The 18,873-nt window shown below is 49.4% G+C and overlaps 1 protein-coding gene across 6 annotated transcripts in view; it reads left to right on the top strand.

Annotated features, from left to right (window-relative positions):
- Window positions 1–18,367, top strand: part of bnc2 (basonuclin zinc finger protein 2) — a 142,116-nt gene extending 123,749 nt beyond the window's left edge. For 4 of the 6 annotated variants that reach the window (XM_029259058.1, XM_029259055.1, XM_029259059.1 and 1 more), the window contains 2 exons: window positions 1,773–4,075; window positions 11,304–16,099. In XM_029259058.1, coding sequence (XP_029114891.1) covers window positions 1,773–4,075; window positions 11,304–12,003 — 3,003 coding nt within the window. In that variant the 3' untranslated portion in view covers window positions 12,004–16,099. Of the gene's footprint in view, window positions 1–1,772; window positions 4,076–9,548; window positions 9,623–11,303; window positions 16,100–18,310 lie in introns of those variants that run through there. The other 2 variants (XM_018736045.2, XM_029259060.1) reach the window with 2 other exon arrangements.
- The last annotated feature ends 506 nt before the right edge of the window (window positions 18,368–18,873 follow it).

The following is an 18,873-nucleotide window of genomic DNA, read 5'->3' as shown; positions in this document are numbered from 1 at the left end:
CTTTCGCCGCTCCGCTGCTTTGCAGACTTACCATTTAGTATTCATGATCCCAGCAGGCATTGCGAGCGCTACTTCGTGCAACCTTTAATTGTCATTCCACGACAGGGCAAAAAAAGCTCCCTCGGCACACCCGCTTTGACTTCCGCCGTAGGTGCGATCGCAGCGGGTTTCCTCCTTCACCGGGTGGGCCTTGAGGCCGCCAACCGGGATCCATGCTTCTGGCTCTCTGCTCCTCCTCTGCCCACCTTGCGTGGTTCAGCCCGTCACCATTAAAATTCCCGGTACCAGTGCTAACCGAAAACAGTGGCAACAGTGTAATCTGTGGGGGTGTATAACTGAGGATATATTTCTCAGCTAATGTTCTGTTCTTTGAACGGGCTGTAAAAGTTGTTTTGGCCATCGGTGCCAGATAAGTTTTGTGAGGTGCAGGTCGACCGTGTGGTTATGCGTGGGACTGTCCAAGCAAGCAGCAATCGCTCAGGGCATCCTGTCCTCTTCTTAAGTGCAACGGTAAGTTCGCAACTGGAGACAGACACACCAGGTCAAGTGTCCTGTACATCAAAGTGGAGAAGTCGACCACAAAGCCAGAATTTGGGCCCTGCCAACATTCCATTCCCAGAATCCCTCACCGTGTCTCAGTGTTTGGCGATTGCAGGAACTCAGACCTTTTCAGTTGATAATAGCACCGTCTCCTAAGAGCTGGCCAAGGAGCAGGAGCTTTGGAAGAGACTCTTGTTTCTACTTGCCGAGCAGTTCTGTTCTTTGAAGAGGGGAACTTGATTCCCACACTACATGGGCCCTGGACCAGGACCCCAGAGTCAAAAGCCTGGCTCTCTTTACAATACACATGATTGAGATTTACTGCTCAGAATTGCTCAAAATTTGTTTAATAATGACTGCTCAGCCCGTTTAAATACACACATTTTTATCACCATCTTTGAGGTCCTGGAACATGAACTTCTTATGATTTCAGTTCATGCAGCTTAGCATTTTCTAGTCCCTGTAACTTTCAGTGAAGATCAAGACCGTTAAACAGTGATTGTTAATAAGAATAATGATGCCTTGGCTCTATTCTATATTTCTGTACAACTGACTCACCAAGACACTTTTAATCACCTCTTGCCTGATCGCATACTTGATTGTTAAGTTCCGGTCCTTTCTCAATTCAGTTCTTATTGGAAATCTGAAGCAGAAGAAAGAAACGTAGTTACTAAGCCTAGTGCACTCACTTTTTTGCTTTATGCTCCTGTTCACGGACTTCTTTCCCCTGCTGCCACAAGAGGTAAACCGAGCAGGCACTGGCTCTACAGAGGGAGTCTCAGCATGAGTTCACATCCCCATGTTTTTGCCAAACAGTCTCGCGGCAAATGCTTCTATGTCGCGGAAAGGGCAAAATTTGGAGGGACTCACTAACAGCCAAGCCTCGGCGGTCTCCATTTGTTTGTCTTTGACGTTATTAAACTCGGTCTGTTTCTCTAGCTGTGAGCCTAATTGCTGCATTTGCATGGCTGATTAAAGGTGGTGTAGGCCAGGCAGACAGAGGGGGAGAGGGGAGAGATGGGGAGACACAGGGGATCCTGTCTGGAGTTCTATTAGAAGTCCGAATACAATATCTGGTCCTGGAGCCCTGAATTTCATAAGCTTAAAAAACACACAGACACACACACACACTACCACCCTTAATCCAAGAGCTTAAACCCACCGCTGGTGATTATGCAAAATCAATACATTTTTGTGTTTGTCTCCTTTTGTTTCTTTCGTATGGCCTCCAGGATGCTGCTGGCAAGGTGCTGGACCGCTGGACCATCATGTCCCGGGAGGAGGAGATCATCACCCTGCAGCAGTTCCTGCGGTTCGGGGAGACCAAGTCCATAGTGGAGCTCATGGCCATTCAGGAGAAGGAGGGTCAGGCGGTCACAGTGCCCTCGTCCAAGACAGACTCAGGCATCAGGACGTTTATCGAGAGCAACAACCGCACCCGCAGCCCAGGTCTCCTGACACACCTGGAGAGCGGAAGCCCATCCTCCAGCATCCACCACTTCGAAAACATCCCCAACAGCCTTGCCTTCTTACTCCCGTTTCAATACATCAACCCTGTCTCTGCTCCCATGCTGGGCCTGCCACCCGATGGGATGGTACTGGAGCCGCCAGGCCTACGGCTGCGGGAGCCCGGCCTGACCAGTCAGGGCGAGCCGCTGGAGAGCAGTGAATCTGAGGTCTCGCTCTCCCCATTCCGTGGCGGTGGAGGTCAGAGTCCCAGCCGCGGTGCTTCTGGTAACATCCCTGGTGCTGTGGAACCCAAGGCCGAACCCAACAGCACCTCCCCTGCTCCCTCTGCCTCATCTGTGCAGCTGCCCCAACCCCAGACGCAGCCTCCTCAGCAAACACAGATGCCGGTGCAGCAAGCACAGCAACAGCAACCGCAGCAGCAGTCCAGCCCCTTGGACGAGCACCCCTCCCACCATCACAACTTCACGAAAAATGAACCATCCAAGGGCATCACACATTCCTCCTTCTCCTCCAAGATGCACCGCATGCGGAGAATGGGCTCCACCTCTCGCAAGGGTCGGGTGTGCTGCAACTCCTGCGGCAAGACCTTCTATGACAAGGGCACACTGAAGATCCACTACAACGCTGTGCACCTCAAGATCAAGCACCGGTGCACTATTGAGGGATGCAACATGGTCTTCAGCTCCCTTCGTAGCCGCAACAGGCACAGCGCAAACCCCAACCCTCGGCTCCACATGCCCATGCTGAGGAACAACCGGGACAAGGACCTGATTCGCTCCACATCAGGCTCCGCAACGCCGGTTATCTCCAGTACCAAGAGTGGTTTCACCCTCACCAGTCCTGGGCGGCCTCCACTGGGATTCAACACCCCACCCCTTGACCCCATGCTGCAAAATCCTTTGGTTTTCCCCTCCCTGAAATCGGTTCAGCCTGTCCAACCAGTGCCTCCCTTCTACCGCCCACTGCTGCCCCCCGCAGATCTGGTCAGCCCCCCAGTATCCCTGCCCACCAGCCCCATACTGCCTACGACCACCAACAGTACTTCCTTGATGGAGCAGCAGGTTGCAGCTGTCAACTCCCATAATGCCCTGGGGTCAGAGTCAGGACCCATCACCCACGGCCCAGCTAACCCTGGTCCTCAGGACCCCGCCTCTGACACCATGCCCAAGAAGAAACCTCGCAAGTCCAGCATGCCAGTGAAGATTGAGAAGGAAGTCATCGCTGTGGTGGATGAGTATGACGACAAGGATGAGGAGGAAGAACACCAGCGCCACTCCCACCTCCACAACAACATCAACGGCAACTGCAACAACAACAACAACAGTACCAGCAACAGTGGACATCACAGCGGGAGCAGCTGCCATCAATCTCCCTCCCATGATGAGATGAGTCCTGGCCTGGCATTGAGGAGCATGTTGCGGCAGGAGCAGGATGAGTGCCGTGGTGGAGGTGCCGGCGGAGAGCTCCGCTGCATGGACAGCTTCACCTCTGAGGACCAAGACCACGAGAGGGACTTTGAGAATGACTCGGAGACCTCCGAGTCAAAGATGTGCTACCGTGACGACCCCATGGATGCAGAGGACCAGCGGCATGGAAGCTTCCTGGACCGGGAGAAGGAGGCAGAGGAGGACCGCTTGAGGAAGGAGATGGAGGACAGCAGCCGCTCCTCACCCTCTCCTCATCAGCCAGTCATTAAGATCAAGGAGGAGCTGAACGACCCCACCTATGACATGTTCTGCATGAGCCAGTATGGGCTGTACAATGGCACCGGGAGCATGGCCGCAGCCGCAGCTGCCGCCGCTGCCGCTGCCAGCATGGCCGCCCTGCACGAGAGCTTCGTTTCCTCCATGGGCTACGGCGCCAGCCCGCCGAGTTTCTCCTCGCACTCGCCAGAGGGGGACCTGTGCTCCAGCCCCGACCCCAAAATTTGCTACGTGTGCAAGAAGAGCTTCAAGAGCTCGTACAGCGTGAAGCTGCACTACAAGAACGTGCACCTGAAGGAGATGCACGTGTGCACCGTGGCCGGCTGCAACGCGGCCTTCCCCTCCCGACGAAGCCGAGACAGGTAAGCCCACCCGCATGCGGACTGCGCTGCATACAAGACTTCCATTATTTACTTCTCATACGCTGAGATTTTAACTTACATAGGAGGTGATGCGAGATAAACCCATGTCATGTGAAAGTGCCAACAGACTTCTGTTTTATTTTGAGCATTGCTCAATGGCACACATGCTTGCTTTCCTTCACAGTGCCGCTGTCCCTGTACAGGACGTTCCCAGGCCTACGCAGCTAAAGTTCCGCAGACAACAATTGTGTAGCCCCGTGGTGCTAATAGGTCTGATGCAAGAGAAAATGCAGAGCTTCTGTCTGTACAGATTCAGCCTTAGCAGGGTGTTTCTCTGCTGTAACTGACACAGTCAGTATGAACTTCTCCAAAGACACACTGGTCTGAAAATAAATGTCAGCTTTGCCAAATTATGATTCCTTGAAAGCTTCGAGAGAACCACACATACCGACAGTTCAGACATCCGTCAGTCACCTTTCCAGAAGTGATCAGAAGGAAGAAGTCAGAAATTCACAGCCCATTAATTAGAGCGTGAGAAGTTTATTGCGATATTCCTAGAGCGTTTTCACTGAACACATTGAAAGGGATGATGGCAGAGGGGCTTGGTGGTGTTGGTGGTGGTGGTGGTGGTGGTGGGGGTTACACATGTCTGAATGCACTTCCCACATGCAATAATGCAATGTTTACCTGTCTGCGTTCACCTGTCACACAGGTGAGTGTTAGCAGAGGTAGAGATGTGTCAAACAGCTGCATTTTTTAACAAGCTGGAAGAAATTCGTTAATGAGATGTGGGTTGCAGCGACAGGCTATTGTGCATGCGCTCATTATCACGTCGGCTAATCAGACACAGGTCGACACTCTCGCTGGCAGCCCGTTCTTGGAGCGCAAAAGGTCTGAACTCCAGTCGGTTCTGATCATCTGAAGAACCAGGGATTCCTTTCTGATCCAACATCATCGCATGCGCTGGAAAAACAAGGCGGTCGGCGTCAGCTGCAGACAGGGCCACGGTTGCCTTGCGATGTTCCATCTTCGGTGAGGAAATAAAAATCACGCACACTCTCACAGAGAGCCACATGCTCAGGCCGGCAGTTTTCTCGGCACCTCAGATGCCAGTGAATAGACAGGAATCCCTGAAGAACTCAGTGAAATACCCCAGTGCTGTGACTGGCCTCACACCTGGATTCAGTCCAAGGTGCTTGAGAGAAAGCATACATTCGCCCCGTCGGAATAATTCTTTTCTCCAGCTACATCGCTTTCGCCCCGACAGCCACGTATCATTCTGTCACCTCAGCAGAGCCGTGCTCCCTCCCGCCCCCCGCTGTGGTAACACACGGCATACTCAAGTCTCATTGACTTTCATTCAGCAGAAATCCCATTGATTCCAGTCTCCTGGGGAAACTGGGGAACAATGAAATGTTTTGCTCTAGCAGTGACAAGTGACAGTTGTGCTTAGATAAAGAGCAAGTGTGTGTGTATTTGTGTGTGTGTGTGTGAGTTTTTTCCTGAGCAAAATTGTCTCGCGGTAGTTTTCAGATTTTTATTAATTCCCCTGATGTTGCCTTTATTTTTGTGCTTTGTTCAGTGACATCTGTTCTCTCTGTTTCTTGTTTGTTAACACCATGTACCGTTCATAGCGCCACTGACGGCCAGGTTCGTTTCAAGGGATGCCGCTGGACTGAGGTTGTCTGAATTTATTTGTACGTTTGCCAAGGAGGTGGAATCACCGTATGTGCCCGATCCAGCTGTGCGAACAGAAGGGAGATGACAGAAATTCTTATTAACCTTCACTGGGTCTGGTAGCTTTGACAAGACAATAGGGGACGAAAAACTGCCAGGGGCAGGCCAGTCGTACTACATTACTTACACACCAGTAGCCCGCAGGCTCCTCCCACTAAAGGCATGCCATTTTTGGCCCCGCCTGCCACCAATCCTGATTTTTTTCCAGGCTAGTGTCAGCAATACCTGTTTTGGAAAGAAATTATGCTGCTGAAAGTGGCAATAAAAAACGAGGTTTGCTTGTGTTCTGTGATTGAAATGAGAAAAAAGTTCAACGGCTCAAGATAATAAGGGACGCAGAAGATGACTGTGCAGAACCGGAACATTTTCGCTTGCTTTAAGCGGTATGAGTTTCAACACAAATGTTAATATTCCTTGTTGGACCTTTACTGTCTGAAATGTATATTTACACTTAGGAAAAAGAAACGATAAAACTTTGACAATCTCACGTTCAGTGCGAGTAGGAGATTTCGTTCACTTTACTCACACAAAGTCCTATCAGTGCCAGGCTCTTCCATACAAATACAAGTAATAAGAGTTCGTCTTTGTTAGGACAAAAAAAAAGCATTTAGATTCATCGGGAGAGCGTAGGCTTTTGGACATATGGCAACCTGGGCGTGCGGAGCAAGGCCAATCATTTCACCGCACAGAAAAAATGTTGGGGGCCATGCAGGACGTGGCTGGATCACCATGAGGTCTTCCCTATTGTTCCCACACTGGGCTGCAGATAAATTCCTCAGAGCATCTGGGAGGATTTACGGAGCTGCCGTTCCTACGGATTATGAGCTATTAAAACAAATGTGGGCCATGGCAGGGCTGAGGAATTTTCAGCGTTTGGAGCCAAAGCAGAACACTACTCTGCACCCCGACTTGGGGTACCGTTAAGAGGTGTCGCTGGCCTAACTCCCGATCAGCCAGCAGCACATTTCACTGCTGCGCCGCAAAGACGCGATGAACCCAGTAGCTCCCGGTCAGTGAAAAAGAGGGAAACAAAGTCTGAGTGAAAATTTTCTCCTAACGATGTGAGATGCTTGCATTTAGCCTCGTGTTTACCATCATTAGGAAATTGCATTTAACCCCAGTATCCATAATCTCAGCAGCAGTTAGATGTTTCTCATATTTTTTCCTATTCTTTTGACCTGTGTAATGTCGAACGGTGGATTTTATCAAGTTGCTTTTAAATGGTAAGCAACACATGCAAATTATGTAAACGCTGAGACCTGTAACTAATTATTATTCCATCCGAAAAGGCTTAATAAATACCTAATGGAGCTCTTGCATGCACTGCTCACCGGTGTCCTGTGTGCACCTCCTCTTAGTGAGCATTTGTCTTTTCCAGACAGAAAGATCAGCACAAGGAGATACAGCTTGGCCAGTCGGCCTGTGAAAAGGGTCCGGCATCTCGCCACAGAGGGTGGGTGTGCAGCATCCCCCCGGGAGACAACAGTCCCAGAGATATCTGTGATAACATCAAATGCATCGCATTAACTTGAAATACAAAGAGTAATTACTGAATGAATGGTTCAGTCCCAAAACAGGAAAGGTTCTCACAGTACTCCTCAGTTCACGCAGAATCCCCCACCACCCCGGAAATCATCGGCAATATTGCGTTCGAGCTTGACAGAGCTGCTCTTCGGCAGTAAACGGTTGTGTATTTATTGTGGAGGCAGGCATCGGTGACAGCACGGCAGCGTGATTAACGGCTGGAAACACGCGAGCGTGAGTAATCATCTGCATTATTAGCCCCGTTAATCATATTTCCTAAAACAGTGACGGGGTTTGTTTTCTCTATGCCAGAGCTGTAGTCTTTTTTTTTTTTTTTGTTTAAGCCCAGCTTGCTTCCAGCCTCCCAACTCCCGAAGAGCTCTAATGGGGCCGGCCAGGACAGAGAAGCAGAGGGTTAATTGTGTCTGAGAGCATGCCTTCCCCCTTCCCACATGCAGACCCAGGACTCTGCTGGGCCCACGGGGCACGCCGCTGTGCGCTCTGCTACGGTGCTTTATTGAACCGCTCCTCTGTGCCGTTCAGCCTTACTGAGAGGCTCTTGTTCACCGAGAGCTTGTGTCCATAGTCTTCAGACAAGCATAGGGCAGAAAAAGCATGTCAGAATCCTCTGGAGAAACTCTTTGTTGTCTGCACATTTACTATACATGACAGAATTACCATCTTATCAAGTCAGATATTCAAATATTATATCGAGTTCAGTGGTGTTTACATACATGTTAACATAGATGTTTCACAAATTCAAGTGTTAGATGGATGGTCATTAGTCCTTATTTCTCATATGGCAATAAGCCAAATTGTTTTGGGTGGTCCACTGGTGTGAAACGAGTGTAAAAGTACATTGTGTGGGTGAGGGCCTGAATGTTTCTACACTCTCCACCCTGCAAAAGGAAACGTTGGATGGAAAATGACGGATTATGTCCACCTACTCGCTCGCCCACCTTCCCATCCTCAGTATATGGGATGGAATCCAAGGATTTTTTTTTAAAAAAAAAAAAGCTTCCTGTTTAACCTAATGTGGCCAGGCTCCTCCCACACCTGAGCAACGAGCCAATCGATCGGTAGTGAGGCATAAAGATGATTAACGAACCCGGATGGCACCCATTAAGGAGAACGCATCCTCTCAGCAGAAACACCCACTGACCGAGTTCAGACAAGATAACATTGTCAGTCCAGGTTCGTCTGCCTCATTCCTGGCCCTCAAGGGTCTGGATGTGGTGGTTGTCTGGTGTGTATGGGTTGGGGTTGGTCTTTCAGGGAGGGAATCGTGGGTAGGACATCAGATAAATAGGAAAGATCTTTAAGCTTGATTGTTACTTCCACTAAGAGCACATCATCAATAAGAGGGCTGTAACATCCCGGAGTTTTCCAACGTGGACTTCTGGAAAGAAGCAGAGCTCCCCCTGGCTAAAGGTCCACCTTCTCATGATGAAGTATTGACGAGTGTGTATATCTATGCTCTTCCCCACGTTATCTTTGTCAGTCCTTTACACCTTTTGGATCTTTTCATAAATTTTACCTCTGTTCATTCAACGCGCAGGAAAGACAGAAGGATCTGAACAGTACTGCCTCAAAATGAAATCAATAAAATTTACAGTTAATAATGAAAACATAAAATTTAATCATTGAAATGCATTCATTTTCTGAATGAATATTTTGTACTGTTCATGTCGGATAGCTTTCAATTTAATCTTAATCTGAAGAACAGGAAATTACAAAAGTACCTATATAAATTCTAAGGCCTTGGCATCTATAAACAGTTCACTATTTCAAGAAATTGTTCTGAGGTTATTATAGGTGGTACGTTAGGTTTTCAGCGACCTGAAGATCAGCATCTCTGCCCCCCTTGTAGCTCGTAGACGAGAGGTTAGACTGGAGCTCACGAACGCGAGAGAACGGTTTTCAATCCACGATCACAGCACCATGAACAAAACACAGCATCTCTCCTACTATGCCACACAGCATAGGCCTTTAAACACGGAATGAGTCCCTGAGCAAAGCCTGTAACAGCCGAGCATCGGGTATTCTCTCAGCTGTCATCGCCTGTTCATGTTCAGTGTTTGATAACATGCACGAGCGCGGGTTCCCCTGTGAATCGATTGACCGTGACTCCCACTCCACCACGTGAACAGTTCCTTGTTTACTTTATTCCCAGAAAGGGTCCCTTCAACCACTGTATTTCTACCTCTTGCAGGGGAATGTCGGATAGGGAACTAAATAATTAAAGGACAGGGACCCTTTCAGACCCCATCAGCCATGGCACTGCTGGTAAGCGCAACTGTACATTGTGAAATCCATTTTATCAGCCTTGCAGAGGATTGACATTGTAGAATCACAGCACCCTTGCATGGACCCTCACATAAAAGCACTGGATGTTTAAAACCATTTCTCTCTTTTATTTCACTCCTAGTCCATACTGTGACCTCGAAAGCATTCATTTAGTATTGCAATGGATGCAAAAGATTGTTTTGTATTCATTTATGGTTACTTGCACACATCGATGATATTTGTTCACGTTGTCAACTGTATCTCCAGTATTTTGTGATTTGTATGCTCTGAGTGTGTATTGGTGTTGATGATGCAGGGCTCTACAACAGGATGGACGAGGGCGAATTTTGGCTGCGGTTCAGTCTAAGCATGTGCTCAGTTTACCTTACACGCTACATGTGATTTTTCCCTCCTTTTTTGTGCATGATTTTGTTCTATTTGTGATGTGCGCTGTGTGCTGTATGTTAAGGACGCATTAGCCGTGCTTAGCAGCCCGAATGGCACATGCTGTAGACATAGCTTGTCTTATTAATGTGACGCCGCCGTGGAGAAAGGCCGGAGAGAAACCTTACCGTGGTGAAAGCAAAAGGATTTGCCGATGATGAGGCCGTGTTCCCGAATTAAGTCACCTCCCTAGCGAAGCAAAAAGCGATAATGCTGTCAGATCCAATGCTAATACAGTATCCAGTTGCCCCTGATTATTGTATTACCACGGCTGAAATCAATTGATAAACTCACATTCAATATAGCAGGGTATTTAATTGAGTCAGAGTTGATGGGATTTGTGCCGGGCCCAGACCCGCCGACACTGGTAAACACAATGGCGGCATGTTCACCTTGCCACGTTAGCCGTATTAGCGCGCGGTATATGTAGGAAAGACTGAGTACCCTGCCCCCTTGTGTCCTTCGCAGCGGCATCCATGCATCACGGGGGCGAGGAGGTAACAGGAATAGGGCCCACGGTGAAGGGAGTCCAGAGAGGCATTCTGGTTTCTTCTCCAAATGCGCATCGTCCTGTTAGCGAAATTAGCATGCGATAGCCTGCGCTGTCCTGAGTTCAGCTGTTTTTGTGGCAGCGAGTTTGTGGTGCAAACACATCCCCCCTAGAGAGAGAGTGGCAGAGAGTTTGTACCTCTGGCAAAGGCTCGATCGACCATGCGTTCATCTGTCTTCTTACGGGCTGCACGTTGGCTTTGTCAGAAACCAAAAGATTGCAGTGATTTGTGGAATTAATTTATTCATTACACAGAGCTGTTTATTTAATCATTAGAGCCCCTTGTTTTCTTCACAGAATATCCTACTGGTTGTTATATACTGCTGTGTCATTTACAGTGAAATAGAACTTTCAAAATATTTCATCATGCAAATCTTGAATTCCACGTATGCTTATTAACTAGAACTATCGGACTTGATGAAAACCACTCGCAGTAACAGCGGTCGATCTCCGTTTCCGTGAATCGGTACGACTCTTCAAATCTGTCCGTCATTCAAAGTTTTTATAGGACACTTTTAGAGACAAAGTGTCGCAGTTAATTAGTTAACCAAGAAGTCCAGTTTACCATTATGAGTAAGACTGCTAATGAGTGTAAGGAATGCACTTGTCCAGGACTAGCGGGAAGTGAGAGAGAGCGTGACGTCACTGGATTTTGAGAATAACCCTTCCGTGCCCCTCCCCCTTCAGGCACAGCTCCAACATCAATCTGCACCGCAAACTGCTGACCAAGGAGTTGGACGACATGGTGTTGGATCCCCACCACGCTCCTCTGACCAGGGACCTGCGCGCCGAGTTTCTAGCCAAGATCTACGGCGGCCACCACCTGGGCCTGGAGGCCATGGGGGCGGGCGTCGGGGATGCCAAGGGGCTGGGGCGCGAGGACCCCGGTTCTCCCGCAGCGGTTGAGTTCCCCCACGCTAACGGCTTCTACCGGGGTGGGGCCGATGACTACATGGTGCTGGACTTGAGCACGGCGTCCAGCGTCCAATCTAGCGGCAGCGTCCATTCCTCACGGGAGTCAGACGAGGGCAGCGACGAAGGCATCCTGCTGGACGACCTGGAGGACACCAGCGACGGGGAGGACTGCCCCCGCATCGCCGAGGGTCGCGAGGGGCCGCCGCACGAGTCCTCCTCCTCGCAGACGCTGCTCTCGGCCGCTGGGGGAGGTGGCGGCGGTGGCGGGGGCATCCTGTGCAACATCTGCCACAAAATGTACAGCAACAAGGGGACGCTGCGAGTGCACTACAAGACCGTCCACCTGCGCGAGATGCACAAGTGCAAGGTGCCCGGCTGCAACATGATGTTCTCGTCGGTGCGCAGCCGCAACAGACACAGCCAGAACCCCAACCTTCACAAACACGTGCCCTTCGCGGCGCTGCTGGACTAGCCCACGCCACCTGTCGTCCCCTCGCCACGCGTCCCCCCATGCCTCCATACTCCCACACCGCTGTATGTCAGTATTGGTGCCTGCGTTCCCCTCCGAAAAACATTAAGAACTTTCCCGTTGCATATTACATTTTTAATCGCACCTCTTTACTTTAAAATCTATGATTTGAACTGTATACATACGCTCGCGTGTATATGGACACGCACAGAGAAAACAATTCACATATGTGCACAGATAAGAGAGCCAAGGAGCTCCCAAATTTTGTTTCTTTGACAGTGACTTCTTTGGAAGAACAGGAGGACCTTCGCCACCTCTGGAGGCCTTTCTGCATCCCGAACCTGACAGTGTCATAGGCCCCCTCTGGCAGAAGCCGCCCCTCCCCCCGCAGTCTTACTTCACCTGTCCACCTCCAAAGAATCGACTTTGACTCTTTTTGTGACTGTTGCCTGCAGAAGTGATGATAATGAAAAAGAAATCCTTCTTGATGTATTTGTGAAACGATAGCGTCTATACGAGCCCTTGCCAGAGCATGACAGCTTTCTTTGTACATAGCGTCCCAAGAGGCTATTGGTGTAAAACAGTTGTATTGATGGTTGTTGGCTTATCGTTTTATGTTACCGTACAGTACTTCCAGCTCCTTCGGTAGACAGAGGAAGAGGTCCAGCTGGTTCGATTCATTCACATTAGCTTTGACACACACTGATGCGCACTGAGAGGGACTCCAAAAAAAAAAAAAAAGAAAACGCGGAAGATTTGTTTTTCACCTTTCTGCAAAATGTACTGATGAAGAAGGTGCCGGCATGCTATGGGCTCCTACACAGATTTCCGTTCTCTTCCTTCGTTTGTTTTTCCTGTTTTATACCTTTCGTGTACCGAATCAGTCTTGCACTTTGCAGCTCTTCAACGGGATGTGTAATATTCGTACTGGAACCGCGCGACGGTTGGCGGTCTTCGGCCAGGACACAGGGTTGGCGATGACCAACGTGACGGGAGGGAATTATTGCGCCTCCTGCACACGTGTTTGGTCTGTAAACCGTGCCATGACAGAATAGCCCACATTTGGCCAGAATTTTCAGTTTCAGTATCCAGCCTATGAAACATATTTGGTAAGACTGCTCTAAGTTAAGAGTATTGTCCTCTTACAGATATAACTACACACAAACGGAGTGTAAAACATTATAAAGTATTATAAATTTTGTTTATGTTATGTTCTGTTCACCTGTTGTCTATAGAGGAATTACCAGTTTTTGGATGTATGGCTGTAATGTAATATCACCGAAATTAGCTGAGCGGTTAAGTAGGTGGGCTTTGAACTGCATGTGGTATTTGTGATCCCCATCAAGGTTATTATACAGAAGTTGGTGAATGTCCAGTGGTTCGTTTCTAAAGGTTTAGATGCAAAGCAAAGCAGTTTTCAACACGGAAGTGCTCCCCGAGCAGCACCGCGAACAAAACTATTGACTTCAACTGTGACCAAAACGGAGCGTCACTGTCTTTCTGCGGCCAATGTCTCACGAGTGGCACTTACACACTTTGACGCCTTCGCTGTTGTTTCCTCTCAGTCTGTTCAGCTTTGCCTAAAACCATACATTTCACCGTCCAATGTGAAACTTATGGTATAAGCATGTCCAGCGGTGGTGTTGGAGGGGTTCAGGGAGTTATTAAAGGAGGGCTGTTGATTTTCTTGTTTTCATTCTAAGCAGCAAATGCGCTTGTGAAGAAGACTTGCCCAACGTTCAGTCCTGGGCTGGGTATTTAGAGGACCAGAAACACGGTATGAATGGCACTTCACCAATGCACAGTATGGCTTTGGAAGCTGTAGAAATGCAGCAGATGGGTGGAGTTTGTCATCACCTCCTCTCGGCAGCAGTCTCGGTCACACACTCAAACCGCACGGGCCCTTTGTTGGAAAGGAGCTGAGCTGGAAGAGCAGCTGAGCGGGAGCGGGAGCGGCGCGTCGCACGAGCATCATTAAAACGGCTGTTACGCTGCACCTGGAGGCACCGCTCCGCTTCCCCATGATCTGTCTGATAACTCACTTGTCACTTTATTACATCCAAAGATGTGAATGTTGCTGACAGGGCTGTGACACTAACAGATTCCCTCGTCTCCTTGCCGTCTCCACCCCCCTCTGCTCTCTCGCTAATGCCCCCCCTCCCCACACGCGCATAACTGTCTGCAGCTTCTGCAGAGACACAGAGTAATAGCGTGCACTTAAGTTCATCAGACGGCCATTGTGTATAGAAGGGTGTGTATTTGCCTCTTTGTCCCAAATGAAGGGAGAATAGAGTATGGCATCAGGTGGGTGTTGCCCACTCTGAGGACCCGCCCACTCGTACCACAGCCATTTACTGCAAAAAAATGCGTGGATCCCCCGCCCGCCCGAGGTCACCGGTGCCGACGGCCGAGAAGCTGGAGAGGAGCCTTCTGCGTCCTGTGTTAAGGAATGATGGAGGGGGTCGGCAGAGGCACAGAGACGTGACAGCAAGGAAATGGGGTCACATGTTAGGCAATTAAGAATGCAATTAGAAATTAATCAGGAAAGCATTCGCCACTTAATTCAAGCGCTCTAAAGAAGGTCTTAATCATTGCTCTGCCTTGCGAAACACATGTCCGACTATGCGAGAGCTGGAATATCGCAGGCGTTTGCCCAAGCGCTCGACCGGATATTGCCCCTGGGGTGGAGGGGCGGGGGGGCTCCCTCGCTGGGGCAACAAGCCCAGCTCAGTCCGGCTTGTTGTAAATGGGCTGAGAGACCCGCTCTGACTCCAAGGCCTCCCAGAGAAGCCGCAACAGAATGAGATACTGGGCTGGGGGAGGGGCGGTTTGGCAAGGAACGGGGCATGGGTGGAGAGGGTAGGGGATCCGGTCTCCTCTGGGCAGCAGAGACAGACTGAGAGAGACCCGAAGGGATCTCTGTCACTCATTTTACTCCAAGTTCCCTGAGAAAGGATGGCTCGTTTACTTGGGAACAAACTCCATCCCACTTCTGCGGCCCTCCCCCGAGAGGGGGGAGGGTTGCGTATTACTGTCCCCGGCAGGGCACCAAAGTACAGAAGTGCACAGCTTTTAAAAGCCAATGACTGGGCAGGACTGAGTGATACTTCAATATTTAATAAGGCCGCTGTCAGCTCAGCGTCCAAGAAGGATGACAATAATGCAGTCGAGGGTCTTGAGCATCTTGCTGAGAGACCCATTACTGATAGCAGACGCTTGTCCACTTTGTATACGTCAAAGAGGATGAACATCGGACATTAAAATGGTGGCGGTGCCGTTTGTGAGCTCGGAATATCGTCCCTTTCGGGCGCACGAAAGAAAGGACTGTGGCTTCACGCAAGAATGGCAGATCCTCCTCTGTTTTTGTTGCTATAATTTCCTTTTCAGCGTCAGACTGGCACCCCGTTCCCAAAGCAACTTTGTGCAAAATAACGGCCTTTCTTAACGACAAGGGTACCTTACAAAGGGTTGTACAAGTGACTGCGATGTCTTGACGTTGTTCTCCTTAAATCAACGATCGCAATTTTCCAATAAACTTGCCTGAATGCATCTGTCTCTTCCCTGCACCGTTGACCAGAATGTTCCTGCTGTTTTTTTTTTTTCCTATCACAGAGAAGAAATGAGCTTGAAAATATCTGATTTTTTTAAACATTTTCACAAAGAGGTCTTAGTGTAATCATGTCGTTCGTTTTCGTGCTCGGTGCCCATGTCGCCGACGCGGCCGCCTATCCGAATCCTGCCTCTCCACACACACACTGTTCTCTCGCTGGCGTAGCTACACACGTGCACCACAAAGTGCATCCACATCAGGGGAAGCTTGCATCGCTTCGATTTTATAATGGTGACATTGGTAGCTTCATGAATACTGTATGTGACTTAAACCGTTTTTTTCTCCATTAGTCGACTGAGGGGAGAATTGTCCCCTTTTTAATTGATTTTGCTTTCCTTGTATTTTCTGTATCATAACTGTCTATTGTTTTGCATAAAATGCATAAGGGTTTTGGGATGTAAATGGAATTTTATTCATATTTTGTCCAAATACCTCTTGTAATTTGTATCAGAATTCTTGTACAATTTTTATATTAAAGATTTATCAGTCACTGGCAAATCAGCGCCTTGCATCCTTCCTTTGCAGCAGGATCCAGGTGTTCCGGCCGCGTTCTGGAATGTTCCAGGTGCGTCGTCGCCACATGCCACTGCTGGTTTTCGGTTATTGCAAGCATGAACTTTCCTCGAAACGCAGTAACACTTTCTCACTTTCCGTTTGAACGGGGTGCGTCTGTTCCTGATCCGCTGTCGGTCAGATTTCTCTAAATCCTGCCTTTTTTAAGTAAGCAATTCTGCGGTACTGATGCGATCTACGGCTGACAATACAGAAAAACAATGCAGGCGTTCAGATGGTTATCTCTGAACTCGCAAATTTTTTTTAAATTGCAAGATCTATATTCAAACTGGAAATGAAACGACAAAAGACACAGCAAAGTGTTTTATGTTGGTAGGATTCCCTCCAAAGAGCGGGGAAAACCCTGTAAAATGAACCCTTAATAAGACGCCAGAACCCAGAACTGAGCCACAATGATCACATGGGAAGCAGGTAAATCAAAGTCCTCAAACATGGGAGATTTTCCAATACGCAGCCTATCTGGCACCATTTAAATATTAAGCTGTGTGATTTACGCCGTGACAAGGTGCAATTTTCCCTAAACGGCAGCAGAGGAACGCGACCAAAGAGCCGAGTCTCAGGTGCAAAGTGGGACCGCGGGCGCTATGACTTTCGTTTGTACCCAGCTGTCAGGGTCGCGTTACAAACTCACACAGCCCCCTTCGGCCCTCCTCGCTCGCTCCGATGACTGAGAAAACCGAGGCCAAAAGGGCGCGAGACACAGTAGCGGCCTATTGACCTTGAATTAGACATGATGTCTCTGAGTCGCACAGAGGCAGCTCATCCCGTTATGGTCAATATGCGTCCGTGGCAGAATAATGGACTGGGGGATATTGATTATCTGCTGTAGTTAACAATATTTCCCCACAGTGTTCACCGGCAGGGATGTTTCTCCGGGCAAACACTCCTGCTGCGTGAGGTTCCACGATCGCCATCGATCCGCCTGACAAACACAACACTTCCCCTTTGACCTCCTGTGGAAATGCGCAGTACTGGCGGATGGGCTGCTGGACATGCCAGTAGGGAGGACGCGCAGGCACGCGTGCGGGCCATGTCCCCGTTCGCTGGCTGTTGATTATGTCTGCTATTTTTTCGTATTTAACACGTATGGGACACCGAGGGTATAAGGGGGCAGAAGGACAGGGGCAAGTACTTGTCCGTGTGGCATTTGGGCATCCCCCGACCATCACCTCGGCGAGGACAGGGGCCTCCGACAGAAGATGCCTGTTCAGCACTGGAGCCGTAATTAGGCAGCGCCCGGCGAACGGTTCATAAAGAAGCCGTTCATCACGAGTGACAACGGAACGGGGAGACATCTGCCGCTGGGAGTCGCAGCGGTCGGACCGCATGTGACAGGGCGAGCGAGCGGGAGAGAGAGGGAAGGAGGAGGGAAAGAGCGAGCCTTTTCACACGCGACTCCTGTCGGATGCACGAAACATTTTGTCAAAATCTGGAAACTTTTCTGAGTCGTGCCTTCAGAGGTGCGCCCGATCCACCCGACATCGGCGGTGCTGCGAGTCGCTCTCAACGGGGGCAAATGATGCGCCACTTTGTCTCACGCCGGGTCGACTCCGTGACACAGACCCTCCCATGTGAGAGGGACGTCAGATGGTAAAACCAACTGAAAATAACCCTTCGTACCAGCACAGAGACACACAACAGCTGCTGCCAGCAGTTGCCCTGAAATAGTTTTGAGATAAAGTGTAGCAAACAGTAATAATCAATAATAAGAAATACGTGTAATGGAGGGGAGGCGAAGGCACGTCGGAAAAAAATCCTTTCTTGTGAGCTCCGGAAATGCATATTTCAGAGGCAGAAGACCATATGATCGTCTTCAAATTACACAGCGGTGGCATCTTTAAAAACTACTGGTTAGGGCTGTTTGATACCTCCTGACAAAAACTATTTATTCTTTCTGGGTATGGATTTTTTTTTTTTTCTTACTCGCATTCTATGCAACTGTTACATCATTCCGGTGTGAACCTTGAATCTTGCTGCTTTCCTGTGCACAAGACAAGTACACTCTTCCTTACAACAGCGTGGACACACACACACACACACACACACACGCCTTTAACACTGCGAGAAACAGCCAATTATCCTTAATTCAGGACTAATGGATTTTAATTGCATTCTGTAATTGGACAGGAAGTGAGCAGAATGAAGAGGAGCAGGGAGACTCTCGCCAACTGAGAAACACCCGCAGAGGGAACGAGTCGGGCAGACAGGTGGAGAGAGACGTGCATCCTAGGAGAGACGGGCCCTTCGAGAGAGACGCGGAGACTTCGAGAGCGTGGAACCGCACTGATTCCCCCACGCTCGGAGCTATCGAGCACTATGTGTCCCTGCTCGGAAAAAAACAACAGCGAATAAGAGGGAGAGGGAGAAAGACGGAGGGCGGAAAGTGCAGAAGCACATAAATCTTAGTCGAGCTTTCCTTGTGAGTGCTGAAGTGAGCGGCCTGACTCCGGTTCCTTATAAAAACTCATTTCTGGTAACACGAGCCCTGCTGAGGATGGAACTCGTCAACGTATTAGGCCTCGTTTTTTTTTCCCTTCGCCGGGGCCGTATCGATCCTGTTCTACACCAGCGAGGCCTGTATTGCTGGCTAATGCTATCGACTAGCCATCAGTCTTGCGCGGAATCTCGGCGGCCCGCGGCTCCTGTCGGCGTGGCACAAAGAGCCCCTCGGACGGACAGTGATAGAGGAC

Source organism: Scleropages formosus, chromosome 16 (genome assembly GCF_900964775.1).
Source record: "Scleropages formosus chromosome 16, fSclFor1.1, whole genome shotgun sequence".
Lineage (NCBI taxonomy): Eukaryota > Metazoa > Chordata > Actinopteri > Osteoglossiformes > Osteoglossidae > Scleropages > Scleropages formosus.
The sequence above is the reverse complement of the archived record's forward strand: the minus strand, read 5'-3'. Positions and strand labels throughout refer to the sequence as shown.